This window comes from Danio aesculapii, chromosome 5 (genome assembly GCF_903798145.1).
Source record: "Danio aesculapii chromosome 5, fDanAes4.1, whole genome shotgun sequence".
In the NCBI taxonomy this organism is placed as follows: Eukaryota; Metazoa; Chordata; class Actinopteri; order Cypriniformes; family Danionidae; genus Danio; species Danio aesculapii.
This window is the reverse complement of record NC_079439.1, coordinates 15,977,391-15,995,432: the sequence shown is the minus strand read 5'-3', so window position 1 is coordinate 15,995,432 and position 18,042 is coordinate 15,977,391. Positions and strand designations below refer to the sequence as shown.

Genomic DNA, 18,042 nt, shown 5'->3' with positions numbered 1-18,042 from the left:
AAAGTATTTATTATAAAGCACTAATTTAGGACGTAGTGCAAATGTTTTTTGTTTTGCTGATTTTTGCAGCCTGTTTGAACTTTAAATTTCATATTATGTCATTACTTAATTTTGTATAGCCTACTTGCATATTAATTAGTAAATTAATAATAACAACAACAATTTTGCTATAGCCCTAGAGTAGATGTATTCTTAATTCGACCCTAATTACAAGTGCAAAAGTGGAAAAAATCACAACTTAATTTTGTGTCAGCTATTTGCATGACCAAAACACAACACAAGGTAGTCTAATGTGAGAAATGAGAATGTCTGTATTCCATCCTTAGCTCCATGAGTTTGTTTCATAGCGGTGTTTTACTTTTCCACTCTTCACAACTCCAACTGTCTCATTACAAATTAAACCAGAAAAGTCCATTCATTTATTTATTCATTCATTCATTCATTCATTCATTCATTTTCCTTAGTCCCTTTATTTATCAGGCGTTCCTACAGCAGAATGAACCACCAACTTATCCAGCAGATGTTTTATGTAGTGGATGCCCTTCCAGCTGCAACCCATCACTGGGAAACATCCATGCACACACACACACACACACACTATGGCCAATTAAGTTTATTCAATTCATCTATAGCACATGTATGGACTGTGGGGGAAACTGGAGCACCCGGAGGAAACCCACGCGAACATGGGGAGAACATGCAAACTCCACACAGAAAATGCCAACTGACCCAGCCGAGACTGGAACCAGAGACCTGAGGTGACAGTGCTAACCACTGATCTCCCCTCTGTCCAGTCATTTTTGAAAAGTACTTTTTCTTTGTCAACCTTACTTTTTTGGTGACTTCTGTCGTACTTCACAACCTGCCATGGGTGGCGCGGTGAGGCAGTGGGTATTGAAAAACCTTCAATACGCAGACAAAGTGTTTGGAAAGTTTCAAACATCAGTGGTTAATGTTCATAGATGTGATGACTGCATCTGTGGTTAGTCCTTTTTGAACTTCATAATTGACTTCATACAGTTGTGTATCACAATATATTTGCCAAGAGTGGCTTTAAATGGGCAGATAATTTTTGGTACTCTTGTAGTTTTCATGTCAGTAATAATTGCATGGTTTTTGTATGCTGTTAGTCAGAAACATTAGCTATCATTCTTTAGCGTTATTATTATCATCATTATTATTAATGGCTGTTCAGTGTTGGAAACTGTTGTGTTTTGAATCGATTGCCTCTGTTTGGAGTGAGACAAGTCGAGACTTGATGAATCCAAGCGCAGGGAAACGGGAAGCTGCTGGCGATTAGCCCATTGCTGGCTGAACTCTCCTACCACCTGTGAACATGCATCATCATGGCAAACTAGCAGGACAGTTGTCTAATGCACATCTGTGCGGAGCATTTTTTTTAAGTCGGTGAAGAGTATTTGGAGGGTATTACTCATTGTAGTGTGAATGTGAGGATAACATCTGTTTAAGATTGAACAGAAGTATATGACGAAGCATTTAACTTAATTAATTGACTGATGTTTACTTAAACAAAGAATGGTGACTGCTAATGACTTCTGTAAGTTTTTTTTGTTTGTTTTTTTTTAAATGGAAGTAGAAAATGTATTAAATGTACAAACAAAATTATAATATAATATAATGTAATGTGATATAATATAATAAAATATAGGGCAGCACGGTGGCGTGTTGGCGTGGGTTTCCCCAACAAGTCCATAAACATGTGGTATAGGTGAATTGGGTAGGCTAAATTGTCCAGAGTGTATGTGTGTGAGTGGGTGTGTATGGATGTTTCCCAGTGATGGGTTTCAGCTGGAAGGGCATCCGCTGCGTAAAACATATGCTGGATAAGTTGGCAGTTCATTCCGCTATGGCAACCCCAGAATAATAAAGGGACTAAGCTGAAAAGAAAATAAATAATATAATATAATATCATTTTATTTTATTTTTTCAGGTGAGTGTGGTGGAGATGAGCAGCTGGACTCAAGTGTGTTCTCTGAAACTAGATTCAAACCTCGGGATGCTCATGTGCATGAAGATGTGGCAGGTAAGAGTCGCAACAATTGTCCAGAAATAACTTCCTTTTTATATGCTAAAGGATTTATTGTTTAGGTTGGTGTTATAATTTGTAATATATAAATTACATATATTATGTATATAATTTTTTTTGTAATTCACAACACCAGCCTAAATAATAAATCCCTTAGCATATAAAAAAGAAGTCACCCTTTCTAACTTTTCAGCATCAAAAGTTATTGCAAAATTGTTAAATTAAAAAAAGAATCGTTAAATACTATAAGCTGCAATTTAACAGATTTTTTTTTTACAGTATCTAAATGTATTCTTGTTAAAATATTATTTATATATATTTAATATATAATTACATATTAATATATGATTATTTATAGACTGATGGCACCACTATTAAACCATATATTGCTGTTCACTAATGTTAGTTGGGCTGATAAATTAGAAGGAATTTTAATTAGAAATATACTTTATAAATTATGTTTTGTTATTTTGGAGTCAACAAAAAAACTATCAAAAAACAAGGGATGTAATATTCAAATATGAGACTATTCAAATAGGTAGAAATGTTGAACGAATCGCAATACATGTTTTGAACAAAGGGGGTGTTGTGTTTACACGTGCAAACATGCATTACCTGCACATCAGTGGTGAGCAAGAGGTGGGATGGCAGAGTAAAATGACAGCGATGAAGTGTGCCAGATAAACACAAACTGTGTCCAAATGCTGCAAAAAGACTTTTACATACACTAACAGAACAACGAATATAATATATTATTGAGCAAAACATGTTCAGCATTCATGAAAAAATGAAAGGGCTCTTGTTCACCTTAATTTTGTTTCAAATAATTTAGTTAAAAAATCATAACTAAATCGTGAATTGTGAGATTAGTATCGTGAATCGTGAGTCTGGTGAATCGTTACATCCCTAAAAACAAATATTATAGCTGTTTTGTAAGGCAAATAAAATAAATTCTGTAAATCTAACTTATATAAATTTAGCTCAAGTAATTTATTTGTATTTTGTTTAGTTTTTGCTTTATTTTATATATTGATTGATTTGATTTAAGCTTTCTTTACACCGTTCTAAAGTTCATATTTAGGATAACCATTAGTAGTGTATACAACATCTAAACCAAGGGAAAAACTAAACTTATGTTAAAAAAAAAGGAAAAGAAAAATTTGCAAATTCTTTCTTTATCATTTCTAATTTATGTACAATTTCTCATGCATTTCAACTTTTGCATGCATTGTTTTGTTTGCACTGAAAAGTCTTTAGTCTTTTTTTTTTATCTTGCAGATGTTATTGTAGGAGCCCATTTTTTTGCCATGTCATTGTTCTTCTATTTATTTATTTATTTATTTATTTATTTATTTATTTATTTATTTATTTATTATTATTTTACATTTGTCGTGCATTGCCTTTCAAGTACAGAGTAATGGAGCAGTTGTCAAATGTGTGAAGCAACAGGTCTGATGTGATTTATATATGCGACCGGTCCGGGCTCTTCCTCCTCCTGTAATCACAGTGTTTGGAACAGCTTCACTTCACTGCCATATATCAACTGCCCGCGTCTGTTTTGTAAACACAGCTGAATTTTTTTTTTTGTTTGTTTTGCCCTCATTAAAAGAAACCTATAATTATTTTCACAGATAATTAATATCTCTTTTTGTATTATTTATGTGTTTCTCTTTCTCTGTGGTACCCTTAAAATAACTAATGAATCTCAGGTCAGTGACAGCAGGGTGGAGTTTCCTCGCAGTTAATTGGCAGCTCAAATCAAAAGCTGTAAAAGCTGCGGGCATATTAAGTCACTGCCAATGAGAAGACTGCTGGGGTAACTCAGCTACTAAAATCCAAAGTTGTATATTTTATATTATTTAAGGGACTTAAGCCAGCATGAGCTACAGTGCTAAGTATAAATGAGTACACCCCTCACAGATCTCTCATTAAAATTAATATTTTCTATTTATTTATGATATTTGTGCATATACAGTTGAAGTCAGAATTATTAGCCCCCTCTATATTTTTTCTGTTTAATGGAAAGATTTTTTTAACACATTTTAAACATAATAGTTTTAATAACTAATTTCTTTCGTCTTTGCAATGATGCCAGTACATAATATTTTATTAGATATTTTTCAAGATACTAGTATTCAGCTTAAAATGACATTTAAAGACTTAACTGGGTTAATTTAGGCAAGTTAGGGTAATTAGGCAAGGCATTGTATAATCCTGGTTCGTTCTGTAGATAATCTAAATAAAATATATATTTATTGCTTAAGGGGGCTAAATATATTGACCCTAAAAATGGTTATTAAAAAATTAAAAACTGCTTTTATTCTAGCCGAAATAAAACAAATAAGACTTTTTCAGAAGAAAAAATATTACAGCAAATACTGTGAAAAACTCCTTGCTCTGTTAAACATCATTTGGGAAATATTTGAAAACGAAAAAACTAATTACAGGAGGGCTAATCATTTTAACTTCAACTGTACTTTAATATGTTAGGGGAAAATATTTAAAAAAATTATAAACAGGAAAGCTCAAGAGAAACCTAAAAATATGTATATTTTTTATTTTTATACATATTTTTTACTCTGTACATTTTTTAACCCTGGAGTGGTTCATTTGTGGTGAGAACATGATCCAAACTAAAACTGACCCAACAGCAAAAAATACTGCGCCTTTTAGTAATAATTTAGATGCCGTAGTCCAATACGCTGTGCATTATGGAATGTGGAGGAAAAATATTTGATGACAGCGCTTTACTAACAATTATAAACAGAGAGAGAGAGAGGAAAAAACATTACCCACCAATCCATACAATACAATCCACCAGCGCAGTCATCCCTCCATAGTAAAAAGCATCATTTTGTGTCTGCCTATTTGTTTACCTGGGGAGTTTGCGGGAGTTCCATTGCCATTTTCCCACATGTTAATTCTGACCAATCGAAAAGCAGTTTAGGGAATACGTTCAATAACATCTGGCCAATAAGTGATTTTTGTCACATGACTGCATTTTGGTTCTTTTCAACTGGTTCAGACCAAAGCAATCAGTGTGGTGTGAAAAGGACCCAAAAGTGGCAGAAAAATGCTACAATGTATCATTTGTTGCCCTCGGTCCGGACCAAATGAACCGAACCACAGATGTAAAAGCACCTTAAATGTGTTATCTTGTTGTTCCTGAAGACTCTTATTCAATAGATGTAACTGTTTAATAACACTATTTTGTTTAAATAAAACCAAAAATTATTGGCTATATTCACTGAAAAATTGATAAAAATATACATTTTCAAAAGGGTGTGTATTCATTCATGCTGCATTTATATTTATTATTATTAACATTTGCAAAGATTATTTATTTATTTGCAAAGATTTTTTTTTTACATTTGCTGAAATCTACTATGTGCTGAAAGCAAAAAGTAATTAAATGTTTATCGAATTTAAAAATAACCCTTTTTTTACGTAATCTTCTGAAGATCAGCTGTTTCAGAGTCTTAAAATGAACATCTTTGTATTATTTAAAAATTTAAAATAAATCAAAATAAGATTTTTTTTTCTATTGGCAAATTTCACTTGTTGCTTCCCGTTTTTGCACAAAATAATATAGAATTTATCATTTATCAACCATAGCATGAAGATAATATCAAAATAAAAAAAAAATATATACAGTTAAAGTCAGAATTAGTATTTATTTTTTTAGTGTGTTTAGAAATGTGTTGAAAAAATCTCTTGGTTAAACAGAAATTGGGGGGAAAATTAAACGGAGGGGGGGGGGGGGGGGCTAATAATTCAGGAGGGCTAATAATTCTGACTTCAACTGTATATAAACTAACTACTTCATTTATAAATTTATTAGTTATATTTAAATCAGAGGTGCCCAAAGTAGGGCCTATGGGGCAAAGTTGGCCCATGTTAACCTTTGGTTTGGCCCACCATCCCATCTGAAAAGAGAGGGAGAATGATGGGGAGTTGGTTTGAGTAAATGCCTTTGACAGAGATCGTCATTTCGAGTTTAATGTATACCCTTTTGTTATTTGGTTTGTTTAATTGAGGAGCTACAAAAAAAGCCATCTAAAATTAAATGTTTCATATGAATCAGACGTTTAAAATGTCAATACTGTCACTTGACAGATAGAGGACAATGCACAAGACATCTGTGAGAAAATCAAGGCAAAGGCAGTAGCATCTCAACTAGTGTATTCAGTATTGAGCTCCATTGTATTATAAATGGGATTGTTTATGTTTTTACTTTAATAAGTTGATTATAAAACATCAAAAATTACACTGCATCGTCATTTAATATTTTTAATTGTTTTAAAGCAAATTAGACTAAATTAGAATAGACCAGACTAAAACTAAGATGTAAACTGAAAATGTGTAAATGACTAAATATAAATAATATAATAATAATAACAAGTACTATATATAACTAAATAACATTGAACTCAATATTGGTTCACATTTTTGTCACATTTTATATCCAATCTACCACTCTTTTAATAAAAAAAAACACACACATATATATATATATATATATATATATATATATATATATATATATATATATATATATATATATATATATATACATACATACATACATACATACATACATACATACATACATACATACATACATACATACATACATACATACATACATACATACATACATACATACATACATACATACATACATAGTTTGGTTTTTCTATTGTTTTTAGGGAGTTTATTGTTTTGTATAAAATAATTTACAATTGATCAATTATAGACTATAAGATGACAATAAAATATATTTAAAATATCAAATTATTTAAAAAAATATATATAAAAATGACTTACACTTTGCACAAAATAATGTGAAATAACAAAAATACTAAAGCTAAAAGCATTTGTTAAATTATTATTATTTTTTATTTTATTTTGCACTCTTTTGGTTTACTGAAGCGCTTTGTACATTCCTACAGTAACAGACAGCAGGACTTTTAGTGTGCATTAAAAATGATAATTATGAAGAATTAATGGGCCCCACAGGTAGGTGCTGACATTTAACAGCAGGACTCTTGTGCGGTAGAGAATCGCTGTAAGCTGTCATCTTTCATTCACTCAGAAGGGATGATCTGTTACTGTCCTGTCACGCTGGAGCCCTTAGGCTGAGTTCAGAGGTGCCCGGATGCAGGAGCCCAGCGTGAGCCTGTGTAGCTCAGTGTGGGCACTCTTGGCCCGGTCATTTCCCCGCGGCGCCAACACATTACTCTCTAGCAGTGTCAATCATTCATGAAGCACCTGTCTTCTTATCCTCCCAATCCCTGCTGGTTCCTCAACACACACAGACTATAACGGTTTCTCCTTATAGCGCTCGCTCTCATATAACACATGCTCTCATAGTCAATAGGATTATAGAAATTATTTGACATTATTTACTAATATATATATATATATATAAATAAAACAAGTATGCTATCCATCTCAGATGCAGAAAAGCTAGTCCATGCTTTTATGACTTCTAGGCTGGACTACTGTAATGCTCTGTTTGCTGGCTGCCCAGCATCCTCTATTAACAAACTTCAATTAGTACAAAATGCAGCTGCCAGAGTTCTTACCAGGTCTAGAAAATTTGATCACATCACCCCAATTTTATCCTCCTTACACTGGCTGCCTGTTAAGTTTCGTATTGAATTTAAAATATTGCTTCTTACATATAAAGCTCTAAATAATCTAGCTCCTGCTTATCTAACCAATCTTCTGTCTCGCTACAATCCAACTCGCTCTTTAAGATCTCAAAACTCAGGACTTCTGGTAGTACCTAGAATAGCAAAGTCGAGTAAAGGAGGTCGAGCCTTCTCATTTATAGCTCCTAAACTCTGGAATAGCCTTCCTGATAACGTCCGAGGCTCAGACACACTCTCCCAATTCAAAACTAGATTAAAGACCTATCTGTTCAGTAAAGCATACACTTAGTGCACCACTTAGGGGGCTTCCACACAGGTTCTGCATCTAGTTGATATACACTATGAACAACAGCTACGCTAATTATTTTCTTTATTCTCCATTTCCACCTGGGGATACTCTTCCCGAGGCCCTCAGACTATGCAGAGTCACTGATTCGATCCAAGACCAACGACGAGATGATCCCAAGGTTTCCATATCCTGGACCTGGCCGAATCCTGAACAACTACTGCGATGGTCATGGAAGAATGGAGAACATGAGACTGTTTCCTATGACGCTCCAGAGACAGACGAGTCTTCGCTGAGGCCAGCTTCCAGCCTCCGCCACTGAGACTGCAGCTCTGCACAAGACGTTTGGCCAGCGGAGAAATTAAAATGGTCGTGCCCAACTGAGCCTGGTTTCTCTCAAGGTTTTTTTTCTTCACTTCCGCCTTTAGTGAAGTTTTTTTTCCCTCTCCGCTGTCGCCACTGGCTTGCATGGTTCAGGATCTGTAGAGCTGCGCATCGTTGGATTTGCTCTTCAATATTTGGACTCTCAGTAGTGATTATTAAACCACACTGAACTGAGCTAAACTGAACTGAACTTAAACACTACAAACTGAACTACACTGTTCCTATTTACTATGACCTTTTATGTGAAGCTGCTTTGACACAATCTACATTGTATAAGCGCTATACAAATAAAGGTGAATTGAATTGAATTGAATGCAAACTCCACATTAAAATGACAACTGGCCCAGCTGGAACTCGAACCAGCGACCTTCTTGCTGTGAGGCGACAGTTCTAACCACTGAACCACCGTGCCACCCCTGTTTGCACAATATCTTAAAACAAATATTATCAGTGTTTTAAGCTTTACTTGAAAATATAAAACTTTTAAAAGTTTTAAACTAAAAAATTTGAAAAAAGCTTACTAAAAGCTTACTAAATAAAAGTATATAGGAAAAAAACTGTTTAATACATTATTATTGTTATTATTTTTTTTACACAAATTTAGTTAACAAGACAACTGCTTGCTATATTATCCTCACAATCCCTACTGGTGCAGACTGACATTAACTAACACACACACACACACACACACACGCACACACACACACACACACACACACGCACACACACACACACAGACGATCACTTTCTTCTCTTTGAACTTTTTCCCTCCATCTTGCTGCCAGTAAAGCTGACAACAGATTTATTGTCTTTCTTTAAGCAATTTGTGTTGGCCTATTGGAACGGATTAGATGCCATATTAAATAATGATTTCTTTGAGTTTGGCTTGAGCCTTATTTGGCACTTTTTTTAGCCATTTGCTCCATCTTGTATCTGGAAGCTTCTGGTTGGTTGGAAGCATCTCTGTCATTACTTTTAGATCAGAAATGTTGGACATTTTTGACTGGTTTATTGTGTTAATTGTCAATTATAAATATGATGAAAGTTAATAAACTTTTTCAGGGCCAGTAACTGAGTTATTATTATTTTTTAAACTAAAACGACGGGTCTTTTGAGAAAAGTTTACTCAGGCAAATCGAGTGAACGGGAGGTAGCGGGAACTACAATTCCCATCAGCCCAGGCGTGGCCATCATTCTTTGTGGTCTGTTGTCGCTAACAAAGACTAACCATGTTTTGTACACAACAATGTTCCGTACAGTTTACCCTTTAATGCCAATCTCTGAATAAATACTTATGGGTCATAGACAAGCTAGATATCTGTGTAATCATTATTTCTCTCTTTCACCCCCGAGCAAAACATAGGCCCTCGTACCATATTTTTCCGAGAAAATTCAGTAAGTTTACTACCTTCATCTAATGCACTTGAAAATAGACAGTGGGCAAGCTAAAGGGGCAAGTGTTGCTTTGGAAGGAAGACAATTAGAGCAACGACAATATGCATTTGCATTTAATTTATGCATCACACAGAATTACACTCTTTATGAAATGAATATTATGTTATTACAAATTGTTAACTAAATTCTTTTGTTGAATAAATGCATTTGAAATGGGGATTATATTATGATAATATTTTTTAAGATTTATTTTTGCCATTTTTAGATAAGACAGTAATGAGACAGGAAACGAAGTGAGAGAGATAGAGGGGGGAAGGGTTGGGAAATGTCCTCGAGCCGGGATTCGAACTCGGGACACCCTGACGTGCTACAGCACCATATATCGGTGCGCTAACCACTAGGCTATTGCACCGACGAATCGGGATATTTTAACGTCAGTTGTGGGTGACGACCACATGGTGCAACTCTCCGCCAGAGAACCTGATAGACAGCCTGCAAATGCTGTTTGGATTATCTTTGTGTGGTGATGATGTTTATATTCATAAAAGGTTAGTCTCGGACGCGTTATGTTGCATGAATTTATTGTTTTAATATTTAAAATTGTCATGCTGTTATAAAATAAACATGATATAAAAATTAAATGATCGTAAAGTTATATAATTTTAATGTTTCATAAAAATGTATTAATATAACATTAACTTCAAGTTAAACACTATAATAGTATATTCTGTTGTTGGTTTTTAAGACTTAAAACAATGTCCATTTTTGCCGGTAAAAAGAAGTTTTGCTTCCTGTACAGAACACTATTTTAATCGTGTACGGAACACCGTTAATAGCATTCATCTTCTGTACACATGCGTAGGCTGTACTTTTCCCGTCTTTTCTCAAAAACTACTGGTTCAAAAGACATCAATCAAAATTTGAATTGCACAATAGGTATTCACCCATAAATACCGTACCATGCCATTCATACCGAGGTAGTACCATACTGTGAAATTTTGATACCGTTACATCCCTATTAATTAGCATTGCTGCAAATGCACCAGAATTAGCCAGAAGGCTATTTTTCATTTGTTGCCCCTGGACAGATGTTAAAATTGTCACCCTAAAAAAAACTATACAAAAATTATTCAATCAATTAAGAATAATTAAGAAGCACTAAAATACACATCATTAAGTAGATCTTAATAAAAAATGAATATGAACAAAATAAACTAAAAACACCAACATTATGTAATGGAGATAAGAGTAGTTAAAACATTTAAACAACAAATCATTAAGATGGCAGGCGCAAGTGGTAACATGATAGGTAGGTACAAGCTAATATGAACGAGGACACATCTGATGTTCTATAAGCCAGATCTTTTAAAGGTTTTTTGAACATCTTGTAAGGGGTTATTGTTCAGCATCTAGTCCGGCTAGTTGTTTTGGTGTGTCATTTCAATTGTGATTTTGCTTGTGTAGTTTTTTAATTTTCTTATTTGACAGTATCATGTGTTTTATTTATTTTTTGACTGACATATCAAGTTCAGAACCGTACTAAAACCATGACCAATCAATATTGTTGCACCCCTAGTAGGCATAGCAAAACGTGTGGCTTTTAAAATCACTAGTGTAAAGGCAACTTCATAAACCGCTTTCTCCCTCATCGGCGAGGTGCATACTCCAGTGACCCAGTTGCACATCTGTTGGCTCTTGTTCTAGGCGTGTCTTATGCACACACACACACACACACCACCCACAATCCTTCACATGGCATGACCTGGAGGAGCTCCTCTCTTTGAAGGCCCCCGGAGATGAGAACAGGGGGATCACAGCTCTGTGGTTTCTCGCTCAGCGGGGGCTTCGCTGGTGCATGGCGACTTGTTGCCATCCAGTGGAACGATGCCCTGCCCTGCGTTCTGTTGTGGCTTCAGTCTGGAGCATCCATCTGAAGCAGCTGCTGGGATGATGAATCTTCCCCCGAAGCCCGAGTCCTAATCCGGCTAAAGCACCCTCTTGTAGAGCAGCCATGGAGGATATAATGAATTAGGTGTCTACCCAGGGTTCTGTGACCCTTGACCTGTGACATCATCAATCAGGGAGCACCTACACTTAGCTGAAGTGCAGGGGCCAGAGGGCAACAGACGGTAATGCTTAACAACTGTCTATGAGGCCTGGGGATTGATTTCCAGTTGCTGGATTTTTATATATATATATATTTCAGTCTAATATGCTTTGATGCTGATGTGTTTACATGGCATTTGTAATTTGGGGTGAGAAAATGTTTGGTAATATATAAATACACCGTGCAAAGAGAGGTTCATGTTTGCAAAGAAAAAAATATATAGCTATTTTGAAGTTGAAGAAATAAGAGGAGGAGGAATTAGTCGTGACTTATGGTATCCTTACACACATATGGAAGGGTTCATTTTCTCCTCCTCATGCAGCTTCATCTGCAACGGGTACATTAGTGTTGCCCATGGGCAGATGTTTGGTAGATTCCTCATCTGTCTGTTGGCTAAAACCAACAGTAGATCAAAACAAACTGGATAGCCAAGACCGCTATTATTTATTTATTTATTTATTTATTTATTTATTCAATCATTCATTTTCTTTTCAGCTTGGTCCCATCACTGGGAAACACCCATACACACTCATTCACACACATACATTACAGAAAATTTAGCTTACCCAATTCACCTATAGCGCATGTCTTTGAACTGTGGGGGAAACCGGAGCACCTGGATGAAACCCACGCAAACATGGGGAGAACATGCAAACTCTACACAGAAATGCCAACTGACCCAGCTGAGGCTCAAACCAGCGACCTTCTTGCAGTGAGGCAACAGTCCTACCCACTGCACCACCACACTGCCCCGTTATTTATTGATTTATTGTTTATTAATTTTGTATTTGTCTTTGTAGATCTTGGGGAAAAAAACATAATAATAATCTGGCACAGGGTGGCATGGTGGCTCAGTGGTTAGCACTGTTACCTCACACAAGAAGGTTGCTGGATCGAGTGCCGGCTGGGTCAGTTGACATTCATGCTGTGAGGCTAAAGCTCTAACCACTAAGCCACTGTGCTGCCCCTATAATGGCATTAAAATTTGCAATTAATAATTGTTAGGGGCGACACTGTCGCCTCACAGCAAGAAGGTCGCTGATTCGAGTCTTGGCTGGGTCAGTTAACATTTCTGTATGGTGCTTGTATGTTCTCCCCCGACTGTCCAAAGACATGCATTACAGGTGAATTGAATAAACTAAATAGGCCTTAGTGTATGAGTGTAAATGTGAGGGTGTATGGGTATTTTCAAGTACAGGTTTGCAGCTGGAAGGGCATCCTTTGCGTAAAACATATGCTGGAATAGTTGGTGGTTTATTCCTCTGTGGAGACCCCTAATAATCAGGGACAAAGCTGAAGGAAAATGAATGAAGGAATGATAATCTGGGACAATAAGATGGCGTTTACAATTGTGCACTTTTGTTTCAAAATGATGTTCCTTGTCCAGATTGCGGTTTTTATTGTGTTTAAGAAAAATGATCTCTGTCCACACCTATACAATGTAAAATGCATGATACCTGACCATTCACACTGTCTGTGAACTGCCATATTTGTCAGTCGTATGTGCATATTTTGCTGGTATCCGTACTTGCAGTCTGTGTAATGGTCATATGTGAGGGGCTTGACTAATCAGTCCAATTTATTTTTATTTATAATTTTTTTCAGAGAAAAATATGCAGTAATCCAAAAGATCAGTCAGAGCGATTGTGAATAGACGCCTCTGTTTTCAACAGTTGGGATTTTTTTCCATCTATACTGAAACGAATCACCAACATTTTCAAGCTAAAATGGGAGCTTCTGTGTTTTCAAAATGCTCCATTTTCAAAGGTTGAAGGTCCCAGAGTAGTGTAATCATAACACAACTTATGCATTTTACATTAATGCAAAAACACATTATATTTAGCAAGATTGCCCTTTACGACATGGTGGCTTAGTGGTTAGCACTGTCGCCTTATAGCAAGAAGGTCACTGGTTCAAGTCACGGCAGGGCAAGTTGGCATTTCTGTGTGGAATTTGCGTGCTCTCCCCGTGTTCTCGTGGGTTTTCTCTGGGTGCTCCGGTTTCCCCCACAGTCCAAAGACATGCACTGTAGGTGAATTGAATAAACTGATTTGGTCATAGTGTATGGGTGTGAACGAGTGTGTGTGGATGTTTCCCAGTACTGGGTTGCAGCTGGAAAGGCATCTACTACGTAAAACATATGCTGGATAAGTTGGCGGTTCATTCTGCTGTGTATGGAAAATGAATCAATGAATGAAGATTGCCTTTCAGTTCATCAAAATGTTTTTTTAAGTATTGTGGAACTGTTTGTTCATTCACAAATTCTAGGATGTGCGTTCAGGATTCTATGAATAAAAGTTCAAAAGAACATGATTCATTTAAAATTGCTTGTAGTTTTATGCATTCATGTCTCTGAAAAATGATGGTGAAGACATTTACAGTCAATCGAATGCATACTTAATAAAGATATTTATTTCTTTGAGAACTTAAATAATTTTAATAAAAGAAATTTACTGACACTAAATTAAAAAAAAATTGCAGTAACAAAAGTTTTTTTGTAAAAAAAAGTAACAAGAAAATGTAACACAGTGCTTGTTTTATATACTTTTAAAATTGTGATTAATTTATATATATTGTACACTACCTGACAAAAGTCTTGTCGCTTATCTAAGTTTTAGGAATAAATAATACCAAATAATAACTTGACTTCTAGTTGGTCATTTGGTATCAGAAGTGGTTTATATAAAAAGGCAAAGGCATCTAGATTACACTTGTTTTACCAAAATAAAATATGATCATGCCTTGATTTTGAATTATTTAATTAGGACAGTAAGATCTGACTTTGCTTGGATAAAAGTATTATAACTTAACAGAAATAATGTACAGTATAGAATATAAACTCATGCTGCAGTGGAAAAAGAATTAATATTGTGCATGACTCCCATGAGCTTGGATGACTGCATCCATACATCTCTGCAATGACTCAAAAAACTTATTAATAAAATCATCTGGGATGGCAAAGAAAGTGTTCTTGCAGGACTCCCAGAGTTCATCAAGATTCTTTGGATTCATCTACAATGCCTTCATCTCACCTTAGACATGCTCAATAATGTTCATATCTGGTGACTGGGCCGGCCAATCCTAGAGCACCTTGACCTTCTTTGCTTTCAGGAACTTTGATGTGGAGGCTGAAGTATGAGGAGCGCTGTCCTGCTGAAGAATTTGCCCTCTCCTGTGGTTTGTAATGTAATGGGCAACACAAATGTCTTGATACCTCAGGCTGTTGATGTTGCCGTCCACTCTGCAGATATCTCGCACGCCCCCATACTGAATGTAACTCCAAACCATGATTTTTTCCTTCACCAAACTTGACTGATTTCTGTCAGAATCATGCATCCATGCGGGTTTCAGTAGGTCTTCTGCTGTATTTGTCATGATTGGGATGCAGTTCTACAAATAATTCATCAGAAAAATTGACCTGCCACTTTTCCAAATGATCAACTGGAAGTCAAATTATGATTTGTTGCTCTTACAGCTGGGATCATAGTAGTGGTAGGTAGTGTACATGCATGTAAAGACAAATGCAAGAAAGCAAACTAACAAACTACCACACTTTTGAACGGTAGTGCATCTAAAAGAAGTTTGTTTATAAAAATATGAAAACAATTCAGTGTATACAGTGAGTGTATATTTCTTAAACTATTTAAACATATAATTTTAAATTATAATTGATATTTGCATATTGTATTGAAAATCAAGTGTGCTAAATGGCATCTCTGTGTTGTCACTTGCACAAGGAGATGAATGATCTCCTTGAAGAGGTGTGTGTATGTGTGTGCGTGAAAGGAGGGGAAGGACACTGGGTAGTAAATCTTGTTGTGTAGACAGCACGCCTGCAGCTCTTTTCTGAGTTATGAGACTGTAGGCTTTTATCAGCTCCTTCATTCTGCTTTTATCCGCTAAACTGATTTATGAGACAACCTACTGCGTGTAGCCGTGTAGCTTCAACGCTTCTCCTTCAGATAATGAGCGAGGAACCTCGGAGGTGCTGTAAATCTGAGTAAACAAACATGTACATGCACCTGAGCTGATTTTTTTTTTTTTTTTTTTTTGGAGGTTAAGTGAAAACAGGTCATGCAGTGTAAACAGAAAGTCAGAGGTCACTGGGATTGATAAAATGACCGCAGGCCCAGGGAGAAGAAGTGAAGTAGCGTGTTTAAGCAACTGCGGGTGTTTTATGCAAATTAGGGGAAGTTTTCTGTCATGTTGTTTGCAAATATGCAAGTGTACTTATTTGTTCAGTCAGTTGCAACTTGCAAGTGCTTTAGAATAGTACTGGATGATTTTTTTTTTTTATTTCAGTATATTTTGATTTATATTATATGATATTTCAGTTTATTTAAATGCTTTAATGTGTGGAGACATTTTTGCATATTTTATTTAGTATTTTAATTTATTTTTGATAAATGTATACTTTTTACTATTATATTGTGGCAGCACTGTGGTTTAGTGGGGAGCACTATCGTTTCACAGCAAGAAGGTCTCTGGTTTGATTCTGGGCCAGTTGGCATTTCTGTGAGAAGTTTGCATGTTCTCCCCGTCTTGTAGTGGGTTTCCTCCAGGTGCTCCGGTTTCCCCCACAGTCCAAAGACATGTGCTATAGATGAATTGAATGAACTTAATTGGCTGTAGTGTATGAGTGCATATGTGAATGAATGGGTGTTTCCCAGTTCTGGGTTGCGGCTGGAAGGGGATCCGCTGTGTAAAACATATGCCAAAATAGTTGGCGGTTCATTCCGCTGTGGTGACCCCTGATAAATAATGGACTAAGCCAAATGAATGAATATTATATTATATTATATTATATTATATTATATTATATTATATTATATTATATTATATTATATATTTATTCTTTATATTATATTTTATTTTTATACTATTTTATATTAAAAGTATTGGATTAGATTATGGATATTTGCATCTGTGCAAAAATGTTTTATGTATTGTTTGTATTTTTTTATTATTTCAGTTTAATTTGATCTGTTTATGTATATTCTCTAATGTGTGAAGCCTTTTTTCCCTTATTTTGTATTTTAATTTAATTCAGTTTTATTTATTTATTTTAACTAATCATTTATTTTTTATATTTATACTTTTTACTATATTATATTATTTTATATTATATTATATATTTTCTTTTTCTTTTCGGCTTAGTCCCCTTTTTAATCCGGGGTCGCCACTGCGGAATGAACCACCAACTTATCCAGCACATGTTTTACGCAGCGGATATCCTTCCATCTGCAACCCATCTCTGGGAAACATCCATACACACTCATTCGCACTCTTACACTACGGACAATTTAGCCTACCCAATTCACCTGTACCGCATGTCTTTGGACTGTGGGGGAAACCGAAGCATCCGGAGGAAAACACTTGCAAACGCAGGGAGAACATGCAAACTCCACACAGAAACACCAGCTGACGCTCGAACCAGCGACCTTCTTGCTGTGAGGCGACAGCACTACCTATTATATTATATTATATTATATTATATTATATTATATTATATTATATTATATAGTATTGTATTTACATATGTATAGTTGGATGGATGGATGGATATCTGCATCTGCATATTTTGAAATCTGTTTATGTATATTCTCTAATTTGTGGAGACATTTTTTTCCATTTATATTATATTATATTAAATTATATTATATTATATTGTTATATTTTATTATATTATATTCTTATATTATATTATATTTTATCATGTAATTATACTGTGAGTGTTGGATTACATTATGGATATTGCATCTGTGCAAAAATATTTTACATATTATTTGTTTTATCCATGTTTTGGCTTTTTACTTAATTGTTTATTCATTAGTTTGATTATATGTTTGAAGCTATCTGTAGTTAAATTAACAATTAAAATTTGTTGCTTAATATTTTATTGATTATTGACTAAAAAATAGGTCAAGAGGGCGGGTCGATATCTCAGTGGGTAGCACTGTCGCCTCACAGCATAAAGGTCGCTGGTTTTAGTCCCAGATGGGCAAGTTGGCATTTCTGTGTGGAGTTTGCATGTTCTCCCCATCTTCGAGTGGGTTTTCTTCGGGTGCTCCAGTTTCCCCCACAGTCCAAAGACATGCGCTATAGGTGAATTGAATAAACTAAATTGGCCATAGTGTGTGTTTGTGAGAATGCGAGAGTGTATGGG

The 18,042-nt window shown here is 35.3% G+C and overlaps 1 protein-coding gene across 1 annotated transcript in view; it reads left to right on the top strand.

Moving 5' to 3' along the window:
- The window catches only part of gnb1l (guanine nucleotide binding protein (G protein), beta polypeptide 1-like), a 63,967-nt gene that overhangs the window by 30,264 nt on the left and 15,661 nt on the right, over positions 1-18,042 (top strand). Inside the window, exon 5 of the mRNA XM_056457449.1 lies at positions 1,952-2,044. Within this exon, the coding sequence (XP_056313424.1) occupies positions 1,952-2,044 (93 nt within the window). The remainder of the gene's footprint in view (positions 1-1,951; positions 2,045-18,042) is intronic.